The sequence below is a fragment of the Colletotrichum scovillei genome, assembly GCF_011075155.1.
Source record: "Colletotrichum scovillei strain TJNH1 chromosome Unknown Contig00001, whole genome shotgun sequence".
NCBI lineage: Eukaryota > Fungi > Ascomycota > Sordariomycetes > Glomerellales > Glomerellaceae > Colletotrichum > Colletotrichum scovillei.
The window spans coordinates 1,446,194-1,467,716 of NW_023336259.1; the positions used below are offsets into that span (position 1 = coordinate 1,446,194).

The window sequence follows — 21,523 nt, forward strand, 5'->3', positions numbered from 1 at the left end:
TAAGAAATAAGCAGTACGGGAGTGCAGATCTACACGCCAATCAAAGACAGCTAACTGCCTCTAAATTTATCTGCTTCCATCCGTTCCTACCACTATCTGTACCATCCTTCAATGATGGCCCACGATTCATCCCTTCACCCTTTAAGAAGCCGTCAAGTCCAATTGCGTCGCTGTCTCCGTCACCCTTTCAACCCATCACTCAATTCCATGACAGGGGCTAGGAGTCGTCTGGGCACTTCATATAAGCCGGTGGGCTGCCACGCTGGGTGTGATGAGGCAACTCGAGCCAACAGTGGTGAGGCATTGAAGAAATCCCACTTTGTTTTGTACCAGGGCCTTGAGTCGCAAAACAGCCTGGTGTCTCAGTGTCTTGCCGCCCGCCCTCATTGCCCCTCCCACACCAACCAACAAGCCTCGAATGTCTGTGTGTCTGGTCTGTTCTGCTTCCCGACAGGCTCCAGATGGCTGCCCAAGCGCGGGATTGTGCCATGAAATGCTGCATGATGGGTTCATGGCTTGCTAATTTGTCGTTGGCTGCAGAATGCGCTTCCCTGCGGCGCCAACATCTGTGTCATGTTGGCAGACGAAGATGAAAACTCTTGAAAGGATCCTCCTTCGCGATTTCCTGTTTATGCTGCTCATGCCAACTGTGATCTCGAAACAGTATCATGGACGTAATATCGCCTAGGGTTGACAGGTTCTTTGCATCCCCTCTGCCTCCGCACAACTAGCAAGTGACTGGAGTTTGTTGCATTCGTGAAGGAACAGCTGGAAAGAGTAGGACTACGCTGTCCGCAGGCAAGCCAATCCAAGCCGGTTAGCCAAACGCTTACAGACTAATACAGGTTGCCGTCTACACCTAGTATCGATCATTCCAAGAAGCCTCCCATTGTTCAGCTAAGCTACATGAGCTAGCGGGTGTCCCAAGAAATAGTCACTGAAGCTTCATGATTCTCTGAAGGATGCTTGAGCTGATGCAGTGACTCTTCTCAATGAGACCATGTCGGATACATAGAGTCATGAACAGCGACTTGGAATAGCGGAAGTGGATAAATCAGCCTAAGGTAGCTAGTCTTCGGAAATCTGGGATTCACATCGCGAGCAGGGGACGCAGAATCACTTTGCACGTGGTAATATCACATACCTTACCTTACGCAGTAGGTACCTATGCGGGTTTGGGGGGGGGTTTTCAAAAGTGGTCCATCCCTCTGCCCCCTTAATGGACTATGCTGTATGTGCACCCTGCTGCCCGTATAATGGTCCAACTATATACAGATTCTAGAATGAGCCCAAGGGTCAGCATTTCTAATAAAAATCACGATATTACTCAACATCTGTTCTAATTCTCCTCTGTTCGAGCACTCGGAGTGATCATATATGTACAGAGTGGGTCCATTCTGAACTACAAAAACAGAAGGAGGAAGGAACAGTGTTTGCATGTTTAACTCAGCACACATACTGATGTGGCTCCTACCTGTTCTAGTAGATACTTATGATGCCTAAGGGCATTAAGGGTACATACTTTTGGGGCAATGTTGAAAACCCCCCCCTGCGCGGGTAGGTACCTTAGGTACAGTGTTACATTTCGGATAAACCGATAAGATAAGTGGCTCTGTGCGGAAGTCGGATCAACCACCACCAGCCACAGTGGGCCTTCCGGGTCTGAGGCTGAAGATCGGGTCAGCGAACGAGGCGCGCTGGGAGAGCCATTGGAGGTCCAAGCTTTCAATTATTCCAAGTGCAGGCGTGCTGGAGAGGCAACTGAAAATTGCCTGGTCAAGGACGCCTTCCTTCAATTCTTGCCCACGTTCTTTCCTCCGAATTTGAGCGAACCCATCTCGACATCGATTCATTAATTCGGGCACGATACTTTCTTTTCTAATCAAATTCTGAGCCTAGTCGAGCTCTCTCAGCGATCGCAACGCGCCTACCAGGTATCGTCCACCGACGAAGGCGTCGCTTTCACCACGCGCTGCGACTTCGATTCTAGGCAACTTCAAGATGAGCGCCTCAATGCGTGATTTCGTCGACGGCGAGGCCGAGCTCGATGATGAGGATGAGGAGTCTGTAGATGAGGATGCCGACCCTAGATCTGCGCGCAGAAGAAATGCGGCCCCTGAGGACTCTTCCGAAGAGGAAGAGGACGATGAAGATGAGGAGGAAGCGCGCAAAGTAGGCGATGAACATTTAAATTACGTTGACGACTGACTAATTGTTTCTTTCACTCAGATTCGCGAAGGATTTATTGTCGACGAAGATGAGGAAGAGGAAGAAGGTGAGGACGAAGATGCTCACGAGCGAAAGCGGAAGCGAGAGCATCGCGACAGAGAAGAGGAAGAGCGGCTGGACGAGGATGACCTGGAACTTATCGGGGAACAAATCGAGCGCAGAGCACCAACACAGGTACGATGCCCCCACGGATTATCGCTACCGGCTGTACTAACGTGTCTGTAGCCTAAATTCAAGCGTCTCAAACGAGGACATCGGGACGAGGACGACCGTGGCCCCGAGCGACGCGGCTTAGAGGACATGTTCTCTGATGACGACGAGGAAGCCAACGACCAAAAACCCTACGGCCGATCGAACTACCGCCCCCAAGCTGACGAGTTCGAAGACTTCATTGAGGAAGATTATCCGGAGGATGAGGACGAACGAGCGCGTCAGCAAGAAGATGCCGAAGTCGCCCGGCCCCGCGACAGAGGAGTTGGAGGCGTCGTCGACACCTCAGGCCTCGATAAAGACGCCTTGGAGGACATGGAGGCAATCTTCGGTAATGGCGAGGATTACGAGTGGGCCCTCCAAATGGAAGAAGAGCAAGAAGACCGCGAACGCGAAGAGCAGGTTATTGAGCTCAAGGACGTGTTTGAGCCTTCACAGTTGAAGGAGAAGCTCTTGACCGACGAGGACAACCAGATTCGATTCACGGACGAGCCTGAAAGATTCCAGCTGGACCGAAAACCGTTCAAGCACTTGCAAATTAGCGCTGAGCAGTTCAAGGAAGAGGCTCGGTGGATTGCGGGTTTGATGTGGCCCAAAAAGCTGCTCCAGTCCGAACTACACGGACCCTTCACCAAGGCGATTGGCAAGGTCCTCGAGTTCTTTGTCGTTGACGACGTTGAGGTACCCTACGTCTTTCAGCATCGCAAGGATTACCTGATCCATGCCAAGAAGACCAAAAATCCCGATCATCGCGACGACCCTGACGCCCCTGAATGGATTGTCAGCGCAGACAAGCTTCTTACTCAGGACGACTTATGGCGAATTTTGGAGCTTGATATCAAGTTCCGTTCACTGATCGAAAAGCGGAACGCTCTGGAAAAGACGCTGGAGAACCTTAAATCTGCTGCTAGCATCAAGGATGATGTACTCGAAGATATGATTCCCCAAGCTGCGACCATGGAAGAACTGCAAGATTTGCAGGACTACCTCCACTTCCAGTACACCAACGAGCTCAAGGATTTGTCTTTCATGAACGGAAATGGCAACCAGATGAAGCGCCCAGGCTCCAAATCAAATCTTGTCGACAGAGTCAGGAGGAGCAAGGCTATTGGTTTTGTCCGTGCCTACGGTATCACTCCGGATCGGTTCGCCCAAAACACTCTTCGCGAGGGCAACAAGGTCTGGGCCGACGACGACAGCCAGCTTCCTGACGACCTCGCCGACTCCCTCACGGATGAAGAATTCCAAACCGGTGATACTGTGATGTACGCTGCTCGCCAGATGTACGCAGAGGAGCTGTTTGTCAACCCTCGTATGCGGAAGCACTTTAGAGTCAACTTCTACCAGATGGGCGAAATCAGCTGTCGCCGGACAGAGAAGGGATTGAAGAAGATTGACGAGTCACATCCATTCTACGAGGTCAAGTATCTCATCAACCAGACAATCGCCGACGTTGCTCGCCAGCCAGATCTGTACCTCAAGATGATGAAGGCCGAGGAAGAGGGTCTCATCGAGGTTAAGCTGACATTAGAGAACGACGAGGGCTTCAAGCGCTCGTTGCGCCAAGAGTTCATTTCAGACAACTACAGTGAACTCGCGGATCGATGGAACGATGAACGTCAGAAGGTACTTGATCTCATTGTTCCTCGGCTTTCTAAGATCATTGCCAAGGGCGTCAAGGAGTCTCTCCGGACTGCATGCCAAGAAGAAGTCCTCAAAGCCTGCCGAGAAGAATATTCAAAGAGGCTCGATCAAGCACCATACAAGCCCAAGGGTATGATTCTTGGCACACTGCCCCGAATCATCACTCTCTCCAACGGAATGGCCGATCCAGCTCGCGACCCTACACTCTGGGCTTCCGTTGAGGAAGATGGCCGGGTCATTGAGCAGGGAAAGCTGGGCAATCTAGCTCGTGACGAGCGAGCTCGCGAAGAATTTGTGGAGATCGTCAACAGGCGCCGCCCGGATGCCATCGGTATTAGCGGATGGTCTGCAGATACGCAGAAGCTTGTGAGAGACCTAGAAAGTCTCATCAGCGAGAAGGGCTTGATGGGGCCTGAGTTCGATGACCCTGAGCTTGGGGAGTACCGCACTGAGCCTCTAGAAGTCATCGTGGTAAATGACGAGGTGGCTCGTCTCTACAAGGACAGCCCTAGAGCAGTCGCAGAGCACCCTACTCTCAGTTCACTCACAAGATATTGCATCGCTTTGGCGCACTACATGCAAAACCCTCTCAAGGAGTATGCGGCTCTTGGTAAAGACATTGCATCGCTGGCTTTCCATCCTTGTCAAAACCTGCTACCCCAAGAGAAGCTACTCAAGCACCTCGAGTCCGCGATGGTTGACATGGTCAATCTCTGTGGTGTCAACATCAACGAGGCCGTGGGCGATTCTTACACAGCAAACCTCCTGCCCTATGTCGCCGGTCTTGGTCCCCGAAAGGCTACAAGCGTCATCAAAGCCATCAACGCGAACGGAGGAGCTGTCGGCAGCAGAGATGAGCTGGTTGGCGACCCCGACAGTGGCAAGCTGCCGGTTGTGGGCCCAAGAGTCTGGAACAACTGCGCCAGTTTCCTCTTCATCGACTACGATGCGACCAACCCCGCCTCAGACCCCCTTGACAACACCCGTGTCCACCCAGAGGACTACGAGCTGGGTCGCAAGATGGCAGCCGACGCCCTTGAACTTGATGAAGAGGACGTCAAAGCGGAGACGGATCACAATGGACCCGGTGCTATTGTTCGAAAACTCTTTAAGGAAGACGAACAAGAGAAGGTCAATGAGCTTATCCTCGAGGAATATGCGGAGCAACTTGAGCGCAATTACAGCCAGCGGAAGCGCGCTACGCTCGAGACAATTCGGGCTGAACTTCAAGCCCCCTACGAGGAGTTGCGCAGAAACTTCTCAAGCCTCGGTCCGAACGAGATTTTCACAATGTTCACTGGCGAGACCAAGGACACACTCGCCCAGGGCATGATCATCCCCGTCAACATCCGAGTGGTGAAAGATGACTTCGCCATAGTGAAGCTTGACTGCGGCATAGAGGGCCGCATCGAGTCGCACGACGGCCCTGATGGTGTTCGAGTCAGAGGTCTTCTCACGACCGGACAGACGGTGCAAGCCAAGGTTCTTGAGGTAAACTACAAGGACTTCTTGGCCAAGCTTTCTGCAAGAGAAGCCGAAGTCAAACGCCCTTACAAGCGTCAATTATACCATGGCCATGGCCAGTGGGACGAGAGACTGGAGGCAGCTGATAAGGAAGAACTCCGCGAAAAGGACAAGACCACCGGACGCACCCAGAGAGTCATCAAGCACCCGCTGTTCAAGCCGTTTAACGGATTGGAAGCTGAGCAATGGCTTGGTACCCAAGCCGCCGGAGAGGTCATCATTCGACCTTCCTCAAAAGGTAACGACCATCTGGCTATCACCTGGAAGGTCGCCGATGGTGTTTTCCAACATGTCGACGTGCTTGAGCTCCAAAAAGAGACAGAGTTTTCCGTCGGCAAGCTTCTCAGGGTTGGTGGCAAGTTCACCTACAAGGATCTGGATGAGTTGATTCACGAACACATCGAGGCTATGTCTCGCAAGGTGGATGAGATGATGCAGCATGAGAAGTTCGAGAAGCGGTCCAAGACGGATCTTGGTATGTGCCTCCGTGATTTACCATTGACATGAGCGACGACTGATCATGCAATACAGAGAAATGGCTCACCACATACATTGATGCCAATCCCAACCGGTCCGCTTATGCGTTCTGTATCGACCCCAAGCATCCCGGCTACTTCTGGCTTTGCTTCAAGGCGAGTCGTGGATCTCGTGTCAACTCGTGGCCTGTTCGTGTTATTCCGGGTGGCTTCGAGTTACTGAAGCAGGCCTACCCTGACATGAGAGCGCTGTGCAACGGCTTCAAGATCCGTTACCAGACCGAAATCACCAAGATGCAGAAGGGCGGTGGTAGATAGGGTCCATCTACCCACGGCACGAGGCCTTCCGCCCCTGTGACTAGAGACTACGTCACAGCTAGCTCGTCGCTTGAAGGCTGCTATTGAGAGCGGGATGGCAAGAATGGACGACACTTGATAATGATGAAGAAGAAAAAGACTACCTCAGATGTGTGGGCGGTTGGACAGAGGCAGGGTCCCAGTGAAATAGTGCGTGGAATTGTCTTATTTGGGAACTCCTCGGTTCCCTGGAATCAGTTTGGGGGGGGGTTCACGGAAGCGAACGGGGGTATCACGCATCATCATCATTCATGTAGATTAGTAAAAAGGCCCTTGAAGGTCAAAAAGCCAGTAGACAAAAATTGGAATTCCTCAATGACAATAGTCATCACTCAGCTCAATCATGGGACTCTCTCACATGCTAAACATGAGGTACCGACGTTAAGTTCTTCGGGGATCACCCTCTCGTAGGTGAAACCTCGGTGCACATCATGAAGCTCGATGCCTTTGTTATTGAAGAGTTGCAAAGCAGCCAGGCAGCTAGCTAGGTTTATATGTCTCTAAGTCTACGTTGATGTGCCGATCATGTACTAGTACTAACAAAAGGAAAGAGCATGGCTGTCATCGATCTCTTTGTACCAAATTATAAGCAACTCAGTATACATTAAACATTGTTCTAACATCTACACCGTCAACATCGCCGAAAGGAACTAAAGCGTTGTAGCCATTCAAAGAGCCAAGGCTGCAAGGGCACCAACAGCCATCAGCAGGAAGCTGGCACCTGCCTGAACGGCCGCATTGACAACGACAGCCGGTTTGGTCGGGGAGCTGGCGCTAGAATAGCTAGTTGTTGATGCACCGGGGGCCGTCCCCGCGGGCTTGGAGGCAGTGAGAGTGGTAGCCTTGGTGACCGGGACGGTGGCGTTGAAGCCGGTAGGAGGCTTGGGGATGGTGCCGTTGCCGGAGCCGGAGCCGTAGTTGTTGCCACCAGGGGCGCTGGGCTTGGGAGGGACTCCGGATGGGGAGACCGTGGAGAGGGTCTTGGTCAGGCCGGGGGCGGAGTTAGGGCCTGAGGCGGCCGTGGGGACGACCTTTGTCACGATGGGCACGGAGGTGCCAGCGGAGGGAATCGATGTTGTGACGATCTTGGTGGTGACGCTACCGACGGGGCAGTTTGTGACTGACGGCGGGCACTTGGTGATGGTGTAGACGGTGGTGAAGGTGGTAGTCGAGACGCCAGGGGCAGGGCCAGGGCCAGGGTTGGGCTTATCATTGGGCTTGTCGTTGGACTTGTCGTTGCCCTTGACCGGCTCGGTGGGCTTGGGAGCAGGGACAGATGAGACGGGGCAGACGGTAGTGTACAGAGCTATGATCTGCGTCGTGACCTTGCCGATGTGGGCTGGGCAGTTGGTAACGGTGGGCGGGCACGCGGTGATTGTAGACACCTTAGTGGTGTAGACTGTCGAGGTCGTAAGCTCGACGGGAGGAGTTGTTGTCGCAGCCGCCTGTGTCTGTTTGCTGGTTACGCCAGTCTTGGTGCTGATGGCGTCGCTCTCGGTGCAGACATCCTCGCCGGACTTGCTGTTGGACTTGATGGAGATGGAACCGGACGCGCTGGCGGTAGCTGACTTGGTGCCAGTGGCACTTGTGGTAATTCGGCCAGTGGGAGTAACAGAGGCGGAGGCAGACTTGGAGCCGGAGACAGAGGCAGACCCAGATCCAGAGGCTGAACCAGAGGCTGAACCAGAGGCTGAACCAGAGGCTGAACCAGAGGCTGAACCAGAGGCTGAACCAGAGGCAGAGGCAGTTCCGGAGGCAGATGCGGTGCCAGAAGCAGAGGCAGTGCCAGAAGCAGAGGCGGTGCCAGAAGCAGAGGCAGTGCCAGAAGCAGATGCGGTGCCAGAAGCAGAGGCAGTGCCAGAAGCAGAGGCAGTGCCAGAAGCAGAGGCAGTGCCAGAAGCAGAGGCGGTCTTGGAGTCAGAGGCACTGATGGACGTGTCCTTTGCCGTGACCGAGCCGCTAGCAGAAGCAGAGATTGAGGCGGTCGTTGAGGTTGAGGCGGAAGCAGACGCGGACACCGAAGCAGATGCCGATGTGGAGATGGTAGTCGACGTGACTGCAGACGATGTCGAAGCCGAAGACGTCGAGGCGGATGATGTGGAGGCAGATGATGTCGAAGCAGACGACGTTGTGGCAGATGTCGAGGTAGAGGACGCAGAAGTCGTCACTGCTATGCTGCCCTCCTTGAACACACGAATGTCCTTGATCTTGAAATAGGTGTCCTTATAGGCGCTGGGATTCGCCGCGACATAGGACGAGCAGACAGAGTGGCCAGTGGACGCGGCGCACTGGTCCTTCCAGATGTACTCATTGCCGGCGAGAACACCGCAGAAGTCAATGTTCAGAACGAGTCGCTGATCGGCAAAGTGGCTGTTGATGTTGCACTTGTCATTGGCGATGAGCATGGAAGGAGTTCCCCAAGAGGAGGTATCGGGCGAGTCGGAGCCAATGTTCTTGGGAGCTGCGGAATGGGTCCAGGCTGGGTGCGATGTTAGCTACATGTTGTGTACACGTTCGCATTATAAAGTAGGGCTTGGAGGTTACTTACCAAAGAACTTGATGTAGTCGTCTGTCCACTCAACAGCATCTATGTCGAAGGATTAGTTAAAACCATCCCAAGACTGATATGCTAATCCACTTACAGATACCACCATCGGACGAGCCCCAAGGGTCAGCAGAGGTGGCTGTAGTAGTACAACCCTCATTGGTGTATTGTCCAGGAGCCAGTTGATCACAGTTTGCTGTGTTGACCTTGGCTGTCTGCCCGGTCTCACTGATGACACACTGGCCCTGTTCGGACGTGAGGTAGGTGTGGGCAGCAGGCTTGTTGGCAGCCTATCGTAATTGTTTAGCAAGCTTTTGGAGTGCAGACATGCAGACTATATCCTTACCGCGTTGTTCCAGCCCTCAAAAAAGTCAAGTTCGCCCTTCTTAGGCCATGGAGAACCGTAGGACCAACTTCAATGATGTTAATATAGGGAGAACTGGATGTTCACTCTGAGATAGAGAACTTACAAAGCAGGCCAGGCACCGCAGACAGGTTTAGGAAGATGAGAAAAGCGGGCGACCATGAGAGACTTGTTGTAAATTGCCTTGCTCTCGAGTCTCACACTTGAACGGCCAACGCCGGGGAACTCGGTGATGTTGTGGGCATCAGGACCCACGTAGACCTCGCCATCGGCATTGCTGATGAGGCCCAGCTTCTGGGCATCGACACGGGTGCGATAGTTGATGTAGCCCGAAGTGAGATCGACGTCATTATAATCTCCCGTGCCGTACTTGCTCTCGAAAAAGTCAAACTTGTCGAAGAAGTTCGTGGAGTCGTATGTGTCATCGAGGACGAACTGCTTGGCGACAGCGTCACCAGCCAAGGCCAGGGCAGCCGTGCCTAGGGTAAAGAGTGAAGGTGCCATTATGGCTGTATTATGATTATCCAAAGAGAGACTTTGTTAGGCTGTATAGAGAATAACGAATGGCTTGACGTGAGATACGTCGTTGGACGAGCAAGAGTGCTCTAGGAGATGCTGGACGACACGGCTGTTGGCGGAAGTGGTGCGTGAGGTGAACGGGACAAGGCCCATTCTAGGCGGACGAGGTGCCGCTTAAGATGTCCTGCCATCACGTTGAATGCTCGAGCATCTGTCCCGCGCCGCTGGTTCGCAGGCCACTTACATGACCAGAGGCACAGCGGCACCGCGGGCTAGACGTCCTTGAAGGGCTAAGCGAGGTTCTCATCTTGGAAATATCCTCCTTTAGGGCCCGCTGAACAGAGTCTAAGACGGCCTGTCTGGTCGTGCTGGACTATTCGCCATTGCTGTCTGTATGTCCCGGAAGGGTAAGGAGGTTTGCAAAGGAAGTCGTCTTCGTATGCACGACTCCCATGATGGCTGCCGAAGCCAAGCATCGTGAGGTCCGGGCACCAGCCGGAGAGTCGACCCTGCCTACGCCAAATCAGGTGCGGAAAAGGGGCCCAGGAAATTACAGAAATGGGAAAGATTGACAGTGATTGGGGGGATCCCACGATGGGTGCCACGGGGGCGTCGAGCGATGCGGCTGTGGTGTTGGGCTCTCGACTTGTATCGGCCGATGGACTAACTCAAAGGGGATGTTGGTTGGCGACTATTGTTACCACGAGGAGCCAGGTGCGGCTGGACTTGGTGGCTTTTGCGGCTAATTGGGTTATCCCCTCCCCTCGACTTGATGCAGCCGCTCTTTCGGTTTACGCACAATGTGGGTGGGAATAAGCTGCAGGTACGCACACACACGATCCTGAGAGAAAACAAGGGTTCCTCAAATTCGCAAAGTACCGTGCATTATGCTCATAAGAGTAGACTGCGGCGCGGTATGAATCCTCAACAACCTACCGGATCCTGAGTCGTTTGCTCAATCTTACATGGTTCTCGCATGTCATGAATCCTTTAGTTGGCAATCGCGGCCCATCGCGTCAAAGTCCGTGTGACGAGCGGCAGGATTCTGTTTCCCACGCTAGAGACTTCAGGCGAAGATGGAAATGCCATTCTCAACTACGATGCTATTCTCGGATGTAGCTGAAGACGACAAGCATCGGTGCGCGAGTATGGCAATGCTTGGCAGGGCCTCAGCGCTCAGGAGTGGGTATGTGGAAGTCATAAACACCACGGGAAAAGGGCTCAGAGTGACCCCATGATGAATTCGTGGGTGTTGCGGGGCTTCTCTTCCTACTTTGGCCTATGCCGAATCGGATACAGACGCCGAGGCAGTAAGCAACTAAGCATCATTTAAGCCCTTGTTGGTGAGGTGAATCCGGCGACGATAACCGTAAACCCGCATCGTGCCAGGATCTTTCCATGAATTAGACGTCGACGTGCGGCACAGAGTAGGCAGATACGCATAAAATGGATCTTTTTGCAAGTCACCGGAGAGCAGCTGTGAGAGAGCGGTGGACATTGTACATGTTGGAACCGTGGAACTTTGGTGACACCCGAAGAAATAAATTTTCTCTTCTACTTCACCCGCTCGTCGCGATTCATGAGAACCAGCCATGTGGTAGCCCAACACTGGCGCATCCAGTACTCTTCCACTAGAACCAGTTGAGAAGTATGATACCCCGGCTCTAGCGCTAAAACATCGTGGCGGAACTGGAACCCAGACAAGGTGGAAAAAGTAGAGAGGCACAGGGGCAGCAAGTAAAATACAATCAACACCTGAAAGGGAGTAGTGTCGAAAAGAACATTGACGCCACGCGCTGCACAGAGGAGCGTTTGATTAAACAATAGGCGTCCACTGGTCCAGAACCTGAAAACATCGCGTTGCTCAATCCAGGATTGCGGGAATTGTGTTGGGAGAGAAGGCCACGACTGGGAGACATCGACTTGCCGCACACGTGGCTTTGTATTTTTTTCTACCGAGGACGCTGAGCGGCGTGGCGGTCGCGAGTATCAGACCAATCCGTGATCGCCTGTGCCGCGGCGGTTCTATTTTGCGACTCGACTCGGCACGAGTTTCCTCATTTCACCCACTCGACCTCCCTCACTCCTGGGCAAAAGGGCGTGGAGGTGTACGGCAAGTCTCTTCGGCGGAAGTGGTCCTGTTTCCGCAAACGTGATTCTATGACTCGAACAACAGGTCTCTTGCTGTCGTAAGAGCCAGCCTGTTTGCTCTCTAAATCTGGTGGTCTAGCATTGCGTGAGTCTTTGTTTTTTCCAAGCGTTATCGTTAATCGCAAAAGAAGAAAGCCCCGATCGAAATGTCAGACAAAGTTGAGAAGATATATATAACGCGGTGTTTGTCGGCACTGCACCACTGGCTCTGGGACAAGCCCTTCGCCTACAGGTGCTTCGCTGGCCCCGCGTGCGTCATCATGTAAAGCGGAGTACACTGAGAAAGAGGAGAGACCACTTACGCTGAAGTTGATATTTTTTACATGGGTATCTTGTGTAATGTGTTGGAAACGTCATCTGTAGATTCATGTTTCCGGCCTGAACTTGCCACGCTTCTCCTTCATGGCATCGACCTTCTTCTTGTCCTCGTCGAATCTCTTCAGCATAGCGGCTTGTTCCGCCTTGCGACGCTCGCGCAGTTGGAAGCGGTAGAAGTCCGTAGTCTCGTCCTTCTTCTTCGAGGCCCTGTCGATCATCTTCTGTCGGGCTTCTTCGGCCTCGTTCTTGTTGGCCGGAGCAACACGTCCACCGCGGACAACTGTGACGAAGCCGTCCTCGTCTGGCTCATTGCGCAACCTCTTGGCCATCTCTGCCGCTTCCTTCTCCTTGCGATTGAAAACGTTGAAGAAGGCGTGAACCGACTTCTGCGTTGCCGCCTTGTCACAGCGCGACAGCTGAATGTGTGCAGATACCCATTCGGATCCAAGCTCGGGCTCATCCTCGGAAACACCCTGTCCCCAGACGGGAAATTTTGTCGTCTTGTTCGCCTTCCTGATGGCCTTGAGCACGAGCTCGACGCTCTTTTCATCTGCGAAGAGAGCAATGGCGCTGCTACCGCTTTTTCGTAGCCTTCTTGTCCAAGTCTCGGGCAGTCGTGCGATTTCTTCCTCCCGGGCTCTCTCCTCTGCTTCCTGTTCGCCGCGCTTGCGCTTCTTGCCTAGACCCATAATCTTCGCAGCGTTGACTGGGTCGACAGCTGCGGCACTCTTCCGATCATCCTCGAATGCAACGCTTTCGAAGCGACCTGGACCGACGAGAGCGGAGAAAACTTGGCGAAAATGAGCTTCGGTGCTGTCCACGGGGACATTCTTGAGAAAGAGACTTCGATCATCGATCTCGGTCGGGATCCTGGGCGCATTTCGTCGAACGCGGATCTCGTGAAGAGCGGTGATGGGGCACGAGGGAAGTGCCGGGAGCTTCACTGGCAAGAGAAGGAAACCATCCCCTTGGGACTCGGCGGTTGACATATTGGCGGGGGATCGGCTCAACGCGAAGAAATGTTGTCGTCCTATGGAAGTAAGAGTGAGCAGCCAGAATTCTTGTCACATCGAAGCCTGAGAAAAAAGTCAAGGTGGGTCTCTCATTCTTATCAGAAGCTACCATCATTGGCCTGATTCAGCCATATGGCCCGTGCTCTATACCCCACCACTCTTATCAACGGTAAGGGCGGTCGACACCGAGCTCGGTGAGGTGGGCGATCTCTCTCCGTTTTACTTACCTTACCTAGTTAAGGTACAAAGGTTGTTTCTGTTGCACTCTCGACGCAGTTGGAGTACAGTGGTACACAACGCTCTAGCTCTAACACTCTCTATTTTGGTATCAAATACGATGTGAAATCAAAGTGAAGTTGAACATATTGTAGTCACCTAGCAGAAGGCGTGTTAAGACTGGTGTCCCATCAAATCTCGATGGCTATTCTTCCAATACCACGACTCACGCAACTCAGCATTGACTCAAGTTTGTCGTCGCCAGATAGAGCTGTGCCTCTGTGATCGACTCGACCGCTCTTGAGCGCAACTTTGCAAGTTCCACAGTTACCAACTTCGCAGCTACTCTCCACATCGCCCCCGATCTCCCGCTTAAGTACTTCCAGCAGCGTCTCCTCCTCACCCACCTTCAGGACCTTGCCGCCTCGATTCAGAACCTCTGCCTCAAATGGGTCTCCCGATGTATCAGCAGAGAAGGCTTCGTAATGTACATCGCCCTCATCGAGACCACACTCCTCTGCGGCTACTCTTACAGCATCGGTCATTCGCGTAGGTCCGCAAACGTAGACGTGGCTGTTCCACTTGAGCGTCCTGATGATCTCGGCGATATCCATCCTCTCGCCTTTACTACGGTCGTAAAATCGGACACTACTCCCAAGAGCATACAAGCGAGAACGAAACGGTATATCGTCGTCCGAGCGAACGGCGTAGTGCATCTCGAAATTGTAGTGGACTTCGTGGTAGGCCTCGGCAAGGACCAAAAAGGCGGTAATACCGATACCTCCAACAATGAAGACGTGATTGCTTGAGGCGCTGGCAACTTTTACGTCGGTTGTCATTCGCCCAACCTGAAGGATGTCGCCTGCAGACATAGAGTTGTGGATGTAGAGGGATCCTCCACGGCCCTTATCCTCGAGAGCAATGCCGAGCTCGAACTTGTTGCGGTCCCCAGAGATGACGGAGTAAGATCGAAGGAGGCCATTCGGCAGCTTGAGCTTTGCGTGAGCCCCTTCGTTGAGATATTCTGGGTTCTCGATCGGGTTGACGGCTTCGAGGACAAACGATGAGATTCTCGGGGTTTCTCTTGTCTTTTCGATAATCTTGAAGTCTCTCCACTGGTCCCCCTTTTCCCTCTTGACTTGAGCTTTAGCCTTGGCCACTCGTCGCTGGAATGCGCCACGACTTTCTTTGCCCATGTCTTCAATTGATGCAAGCTCCTCATTCATAGCCGCATCAGTCTGGTTCCGGTGCAAGTACTCCTGAACCCTCTCAATGGTCCACTTGGGCCATTTGCGCTCGACGAGCCTGATTTCGTCGCCAGCCTTGACTGTTCCCTCTTTCAGAACACGATAATACCAGCCAGTCCTACTAGACTTGAACGTCGTAGGCGCAAAGTTCTTTAACTGGAAACGATGATTGAGCTTGTAACATGGTTGTCGTGGCAAACTGACTTGGAGCACGACTTCGTCACCAACGGCGATGACATCGCCAATGCAAACGTTGCGCTCATTCATGTGTCTGGTGACAAAGTTTTCGCCGAAAGCTCCCGGTCTGAATCTTTCCGCTGCAATTGGATGCTCTGCCTTCCAACCAGAATAGTGAGAGGAGCAATCTGGACTAAACTTTCAGAACTGCGTCATGATGGCAGAACGCCTGAGCCAGCATCATGATGTACTCACAACCGTGTATCGCCTTATCCGGTCCACCATGGAAAGTTGGATCATGCTCATCCGCATCGAGTCCGAGATATGATACGTGAATGGGACCATGCCTCAAATCCTTGTCGATTCCGGACGTGACCTCTAGTCCGGGCATCTTCTTCATCACGCTGGTGCGAACCTCCAGCAGAGTGTCGCTAGTAAAAGGGGACCACAGGTCAATTCCTTCTGTGAGACTCATGGCCGTTGAATTTCAAGGGAAAAACTGCAGAATTGTGTGTCTTGGAAAGGGTTAAAACATGAAAGAGGAAAGTCGCAAACCAGGATTGGAGATCCTACCTAGCTAATTCGCATTCGGCAGCATGCTGCTTTTATGCTCTCAAATGGCCGTGCGGAATACCATCCCGCACAGTAGCAGGCTCTCCCATTGCATACTATCGAACGGTGAAAAAGAGGTAAATGTGTTTTGGAACTTTTGGGACAAGGGCTCTATACCGCCCACTACTATTTAACCAGCAGTGAACATAATCATGAACGGGAGGTGGTCTTCGTGTCCGCAGAATTATAAAAGGCTGTAGGAACAAGCTTGTCAAGCCCAATAATTACAAAGACGAGGCGGGTGATCATGAGCCAAAGTGTGTACTTCCTGTTTGACGTATCTAAGCAAACAGTCTATTGAGCTATTTGAAGATGACATAACGAAAGATGCTTACCATATCATGCATGAAGTGGGCCAAGGATCAACAATGCCCTAATAAGCCTGAATATCTAAGAAGGCAACGGCACCAAAGTACCAAAACCCAAGTCAGTAAGCGCTAAGGTAGTCAGATAACGGGGTACGCCGGACAAACTCCCGGCGTGGAATACACATAGCTCCGGCCCCAGGAAGCGCAGGGAGCAATGTAGTACACGGAATGCTGAAGATATTGGCCGAGGCACCGTCCATTTCGACCTCATCGAACTACAAGGCTGTCGGTCTGTCGGAAATTCGGCGAAGCACCGTCCAAGTTTCTACCAATGGGTCAGAAATTTCTCATTGGGAACTGCTACACATAGCAAGAATCTCTCCTGGTGATGTGAGGGACTTGATATAGAACACTTACATATGGGCTGTTATTTGTACAAAGACTCGCTCTTTCTGTACTGTTCTCCAGAGTTGTGTTGCGTGACATTTGCAGTAATACATGCACTCCTTTGGGTTTCTAACCAACTTCAGGATGGAGATGATCCGAGATTGAGAGATTGAGAGATTGAGGGGGAGAGAGGGTGGGGAGAGACAGAGAGACGAGGATGTGTGACACGCTTGGAGCTTGGGCTGGCGGCCCTTTTTCCTTTTCTCAGTCTTCAAAAGGACAATATTCGATGAGAAAGACAGGAAGGCCTCAAAACGAAAGATATTGGATACCCCGAAGTTGGCGTCTTCCACACAGACGCCGAAAGACTCGAACATCCAGCCATCACGTCGAACTTTTAAGCCTCCGGTCATAGAATCGAGGGGCCGGTGTGGTTGAGCCCAAGTCAGCGCCCAAATCTTGGGCATCAACGGAGACCTTGTATCATGCCGCGTAGGGCATCCAAGCTTTTGCTGGATTTTGCACTTCTGTTGCGTGGAAATCCGTTATAGGGAGAGCACAAGGTACCCGACAGTGAAACGTGACCAGTGCAGAAGGAGCTGGCGCTACCATCCTACGATACGAGACCTCACTGGAATGAGGCATCACTAGGTGACGCCAATCGGTGTTACGATGCCCGGCGAATAAGGCATTGACACATACTTTGTCCCAGTCGACCGTAGCCCGAAATTATGCCCGCTATTGGTACTTCAGCTATGTTGATGCACTCAAGGCTCGGGCGTTGTAGGAAGCAGATCGTGATGTAGGTTACCACATCTGACACAGTTGCGCTAGTTGATGAGCCCGACTGATGTTCGAATCAAATCAGCCAAGCCATGCTAGCCTCATGTTTACTGAACTGAGCAAGCTGAGGCTCCAGTTCGACGATGAGCAGGGTTTCTTTCGGCACATGCTTACGAGTGACGGGCGTAGATTGTGATTAATTTGGAAAGTTCCCATGCTGCCGAAGCTAACCTGGTGGGACTGTTTGGCATGACGATGATCTTCGAAGGATGATGAACAAGGCACGCCAATAGGAACGTAGCGCAGTCAGATATCCCATTAGAAATTAGGACAAGCTGATGATACTAAGGACAAACTCCACGTGAGGGGTGTACGCAGATGACGGAAACTGCTAGATCCAAGTTCACTAGGATGACACCTCGTGAGACAGTGACGATGCTTCCAGGGAGTGTTAAGTGAAAATCCGGCCATGTGTTGGCCTAGAGCCGCAGAGTTGCAGAGCCGCACTAGTAGTAGTCGAGAAGTCCATCCACTGGAATAAGTTCGTCTCGCTCAATATGAACAGGCATGGCACCGTAATCAGGAAGAGGAAGTTTAACCGGAAAGCGGAAAGCATTGGGTGCAAATTGGAGAGGAGGCCCGGAATGGGATGAGGCTCCGCATGGGGGCGAATGAACGATTCAACCAATCATATAGCATTTCCTTTGAGTTGGTTTCTTGCAGGGACCAGGGTTCTTTGAGAAAGCACAAGCTACCTCTTTTCGGTGCCCACGTATTAGCGCATCTCCGATCCTTGCCAGCATCTTAGGTGGAACAGAGCCTCATCTTTCGCTTGCCGGGCTGCGAGACGAGTAATGGAGTGCTCCTACCTTTTCTGATTGCTGGCCAAACGGCCGGGCAAGTGAACTTGGGTGCCTTTGTGCAGCCTTGTCCCACACCTCGTTGGTCCCCCTCTCTCAGAAGCTCTAAACCACTTCAGCTTGCTGAGCCCTTTACATGCTCCAAATTTATCAGGCAATGTTGAATGGCCCTTGTCTTAAGCAGGCAATGTCATACTACTGACCGAAGTATTTGGAAGACACGCCCTTCCGGTACCCCGCCGGTCACTGACGCAGGCTGCGGCTGATGTTGCCCCCAGTACAGGCCCAAGAATGAGAATGTTTTGACTTGAGATATTGATGTCGGAAATGAAGGGGCAGTGTTCCCCTCTCAGCGACTCGTGGCTGGGATCTGGGCTCGAAGGGTTCTACGTAATGTAGATGAGGCTCAAGTGCTGCCACCTCCATCCGGTATTGAGATGAGGGGACACAAGGCTCTACCGCTCATCTTAAAAAGGGCTACGGTCGTCCCCTTTGAAGGCAGGTTCGACCTGCATGAAAAGCGGCCGCCTCGTCAATCAATTGCCTTGAGGTACATGTGACTTCTAGTTTCCTGCGAAGGAAGTTCCGAACCCCGGCCACCCCTCCTTCGAGCTACATACAACCTTCACAGCGTGTCCAAAGTCTTTTGAACGCTTGTTCCTTCATCCTTTCTTAGCTTCCCAACCGAATGGTCGAGGGACGGGTTCATGGCAGCTGTCGACTTTGCAAGGATGCAAAGGCTGCCTATCGAGATTATGACTTATATCGCAAATTCTTTAAACCTACATGACATATTCAACTTGAGCCTCGTTTGCCAGCAGTTCAAGTATCTCGTGGACAATAATGATATTTGCCGGGCCGCATTGGAGGTGAGCATCGCCTCAACAACAGTGTCCACGTTGTGCTGCGCTGACTTAGTGGCTTAGACTCATGCGCCGTACTCAGCTGATTTCCTAGCCACCCGCTCCTCTAAGCAATATGCTCGTTGTTTGCGGCGGCTGGTCAAGCTTCGGGACGCTATCGCCACTGCCAAGCCATACACCACAGCTCTGGTCGCTCATGCAGTTGACTTCATCTATTGCAATGGCATGCTTTGTTATACGGAAAGTTACGAGGTGCTGCGTCTCCTCAACTTGCATGCCTCATCGGACTCAGAGGACATCATCGATACTCGAATGCTGCTCCAAAACGTCCCGGGGGCGAATCTCACCAACAACAAGTACAAGTTCCGTCCAATACACTTCGCCCATGGAGTATTGTCTTGTCTCTACAGCCCACCCAAGACCGAAGGCCGAAGTCGCCTCGTTGTCATCAACGTGGAGAAGAGGGCGCTTCTCACAGCCCAGCGCCTCGATTCGACCTCCAAGCTATTTGTACGTAACAACCAAGACTACCTCTACTACGGCACTCACTCGGTTACTGGGGATGATGGCTTCAAACGATGGGTCTTACGAAGATTTGATCTACGGACCAAGCAATGGATACCTGGTCACTTGGATCTCGAAGACCTAGCTGGTTCAGACATCGGAGCCACCGTTTGTTTTGAAATCATCGATGGCTATTTCTATGGCTTGTCCAGCCTGAACAGTTTCGAAGTATACGAAACAGATTCGCTTTCATATTATTACGGCTTTCGGTTGCCTGTCGGCAGTACCCAGCCTGGAGACATGCAGCTGGCGTCGAAAGAATCTATGCTGAGACGAGATCACAAAGACGGGCCGATAGATGATCGATGGAGTACTTTGCAGCTCGCGAAAGACTTGGTCACGGGAAATATTATGGTGTCAGAATGCCGAAGAGAATGGCTTGTCAACGAATCTTCCAGCGCGAGAACAGCCTACAGAAAGGAACTCGTTTTTGCGGCTCCTCCCGTTGACCCTGGTGACAGAGATACCGAAGCTGACACACACCAAAACGCATATATATCAACCCCGCGCTGCTCATCTACTAAGCTAGTCTCATTGGAGAAGAAAGAGGACACAACCTACGCTCACAGGGGCGATGACGGCTCAACATTGCCGACTATAACCCTGAGCCACTGTTTTATACGTTCTTATAATCAGGCTTGCGGATCATTCGTTGACCTGGTAAATGATCCAGTCGCCACCGAAGCGATGACGCAAAGACCGCAAATACGTTCAATTTCTCGTTTCCCCCAGAGCGGAATCGGCCGGGTTCCGAAGGAGTCACCAGCTGACAATTCTGCTCAGGTCTCCCACCAGACCCATTGGCCTAACGAGATCTCATCGTGGCCACCAGAGGTCGACGTGAGCCAACGAAATGTGCATCTTGACGCATTGGATAACATACTCTGCCCCAAAGGCCAGAGTACATTCGGTAACATCTCGGGGGTAATGGATGAGCGCTCTTTGGTATACGCCATTGGGCAAAGGGGATCTCAAACCAGACGGCCTTTGGTCTTCATCTGTTTTGACCCTTCCATTAAGCTTACCGGACTCGCTCGGTGGCCTGGCGGCCCAACAAGACCACCTTGCAACCACAAAACGACAGAATGCGACAATGCGAGAGATCCGGAGCCCTATCCTACGCCGCAGTCCCTGCCGGTGTCTGCTCCTGGTTCGAGAAACGCTTCCTTTAGTGAAGGGTCCATTCCTGACCCGTCACAAACATCTGCCAACGTGCAGACGGGCATCAGCAGACCAGACGCGCCATCCTGGATGAAAAGAGCCTCGGCCGCATACTTACAAACCATATCTGCTCTTGGGAATCCTGTTGGTTTCAACTTTGCGTTTTGCAAGGATCACTCGGTTCCGTGCCGGTGTTGCTGATGAGAGCCTGCCGCGGGCAGCTCTATCAAACGTTCTAGACGTCTTGCAAGCATCCCTCACCGGCACGATCTCATGCTGGTACTTTTTCAACAGGGTTACCAAGATGACGATCCCATAAAAAAAACCTTTGCATTTTGCGCCATTCAAAGATGCAAAAAGTTGTGGGACGGAGGTCTTCGGCCGATGACAACTGCACCTACGCCCTCTCCTATCGTTAGTTACTGCAGGCTGCCCCCTCGAGCTTCACAGTAGCGTCCGCCTGGATTCTTTGCTTTTGTATTTGGACAGGGGGATGGATGTCGGTTGCCTTGTTTTCTGCTCTGAAAGCCCTGGCTCACCCCGCTCAGGAAGGGCGGATGTGGTTCGCACGATGGGGACTCTAGTGTATAGATGCCTACGGAGTACCCCGGTTTCTACCAAGGGGATAAGCGAGCTAGCCCGACCCCCGTTCTGAAATCTATCTTCATTAATTGCTCCGTATCTTACATTTGTTACTTTGAGTTGCGTCAGTTAACCAGCGAGACAGGTGACAACCCGACCCCTGGCGTGTAGGACTGGAGTAGAAGCTGATCTCCTGTTGGACGATATTCCCATGGGAGCTGATATTCCTTCTGGGATCTTACTCCTCAACCTTTTCCCATGAGAAAGCGACAGCTAGCCTACCTTCCAAGTTCTTCCCCGCCGATTGACGAGACAGAGACAGAGTTGTCACTACTGGCAGACCGAATGGGAGCAGAACCCGTCGATAGTCTGCTCGCCTCGCCCAAGGAGCCTCACATCGTTGTCCCACGTCG

General features: G+C 52.3%; 4 protein-coding genes across 4 annotated transcripts; 1 reads left to right on the top strand and 3 right to left on the bottom strand.

Moving 5' to 3' along the window:
* The first annotated feature begins 1,761 nt into the window (after nt 1-1,761).
* HER10_EVM0005683 (SH2 domain-containing protein) lies at nt 1,762-6,687 on the top strand. The gene is made up of 4 exons (XM_035475289.1): nt 1,762-2,172; nt 2,230-2,403; nt 2,455-6,082; nt 6,139-6,687. Exons 1-4 carry the CDS (start codon nt 2,002-2,004, stop codon nt 6,399-6,401), a joined length of 4,236 nt encoding a protein of 1,411 aa, XP_035338372.1. The 5' UTR covers nt 1,762-2,001; the 3' UTR covers nt 6,402-6,687.
* Nucleotides 6,688-7,057: 370 nt separating this feature from the next.
* HER10_EVM0007502 (beta-1,3-endoglucanase) lies at nt 7,058-10,532 on the bottom strand. The gene is made up of 5 exons (XM_035477057.1): nt 9,456-10,532; nt 9,332-9,398; nt 9,083-9,275; nt 8,989-9,027; nt 7,058-8,919 (listed from the first exon to the last, which is right to left on the bottom strand). Exons 1-5 carry the CDS (start codon nt 9,851-9,853, stop codon nt 7,109-7,111), a joined length of 2,508 nt encoding a protein of 835 aa, XP_035338566.1. The 5' UTR covers nt 9,854-10,532; the 3' UTR covers nt 7,058-7,108.
* A 1,019-nt stretch (nt 10,533-11,551) lies between these two features.
* HER10_EVM0006926 (meiotic recombination protein DMC1) lies at nt 11,552-13,350 on the bottom strand. The gene has a single exon (XM_035476497.1). The coding sequence runs from the start codon at nt 13,324-13,326 to the stop codon at nt 12,385-12,387; it is 942 nt and encodes a 313-aa protein (XP_035338509.1). The 5' UTR covers nt 13,327-13,350; the 3' UTR covers nt 11,552-12,384.
* Nucleotides 13,351-13,757: 407 nt separating this feature from the next.
* On the bottom strand, nt 13,758-16,386 carry HER10_EVM0012493 (MOSC domain-containing protein; the record flags this gene model as incomplete). The annotated part of the gene is made up of 2 exons (XM_035481887.1): nt 15,246-16,386; nt 13,758-15,178 (listed from the first exon to the last, which is right to left on the bottom strand). The coding sequence occupies exons 1-2, from the start codon at nt 15,463-15,465 to the stop codon at nt 13,758-13,760; spliced, it is 1,641 nt and encodes a 546-aa protein (XP_035339012.1). The 5' UTR covers nt 15,466-16,386.
* Between the last annotated feature and the right edge of the window lie 5,137 nt (nt 16,387-21,523).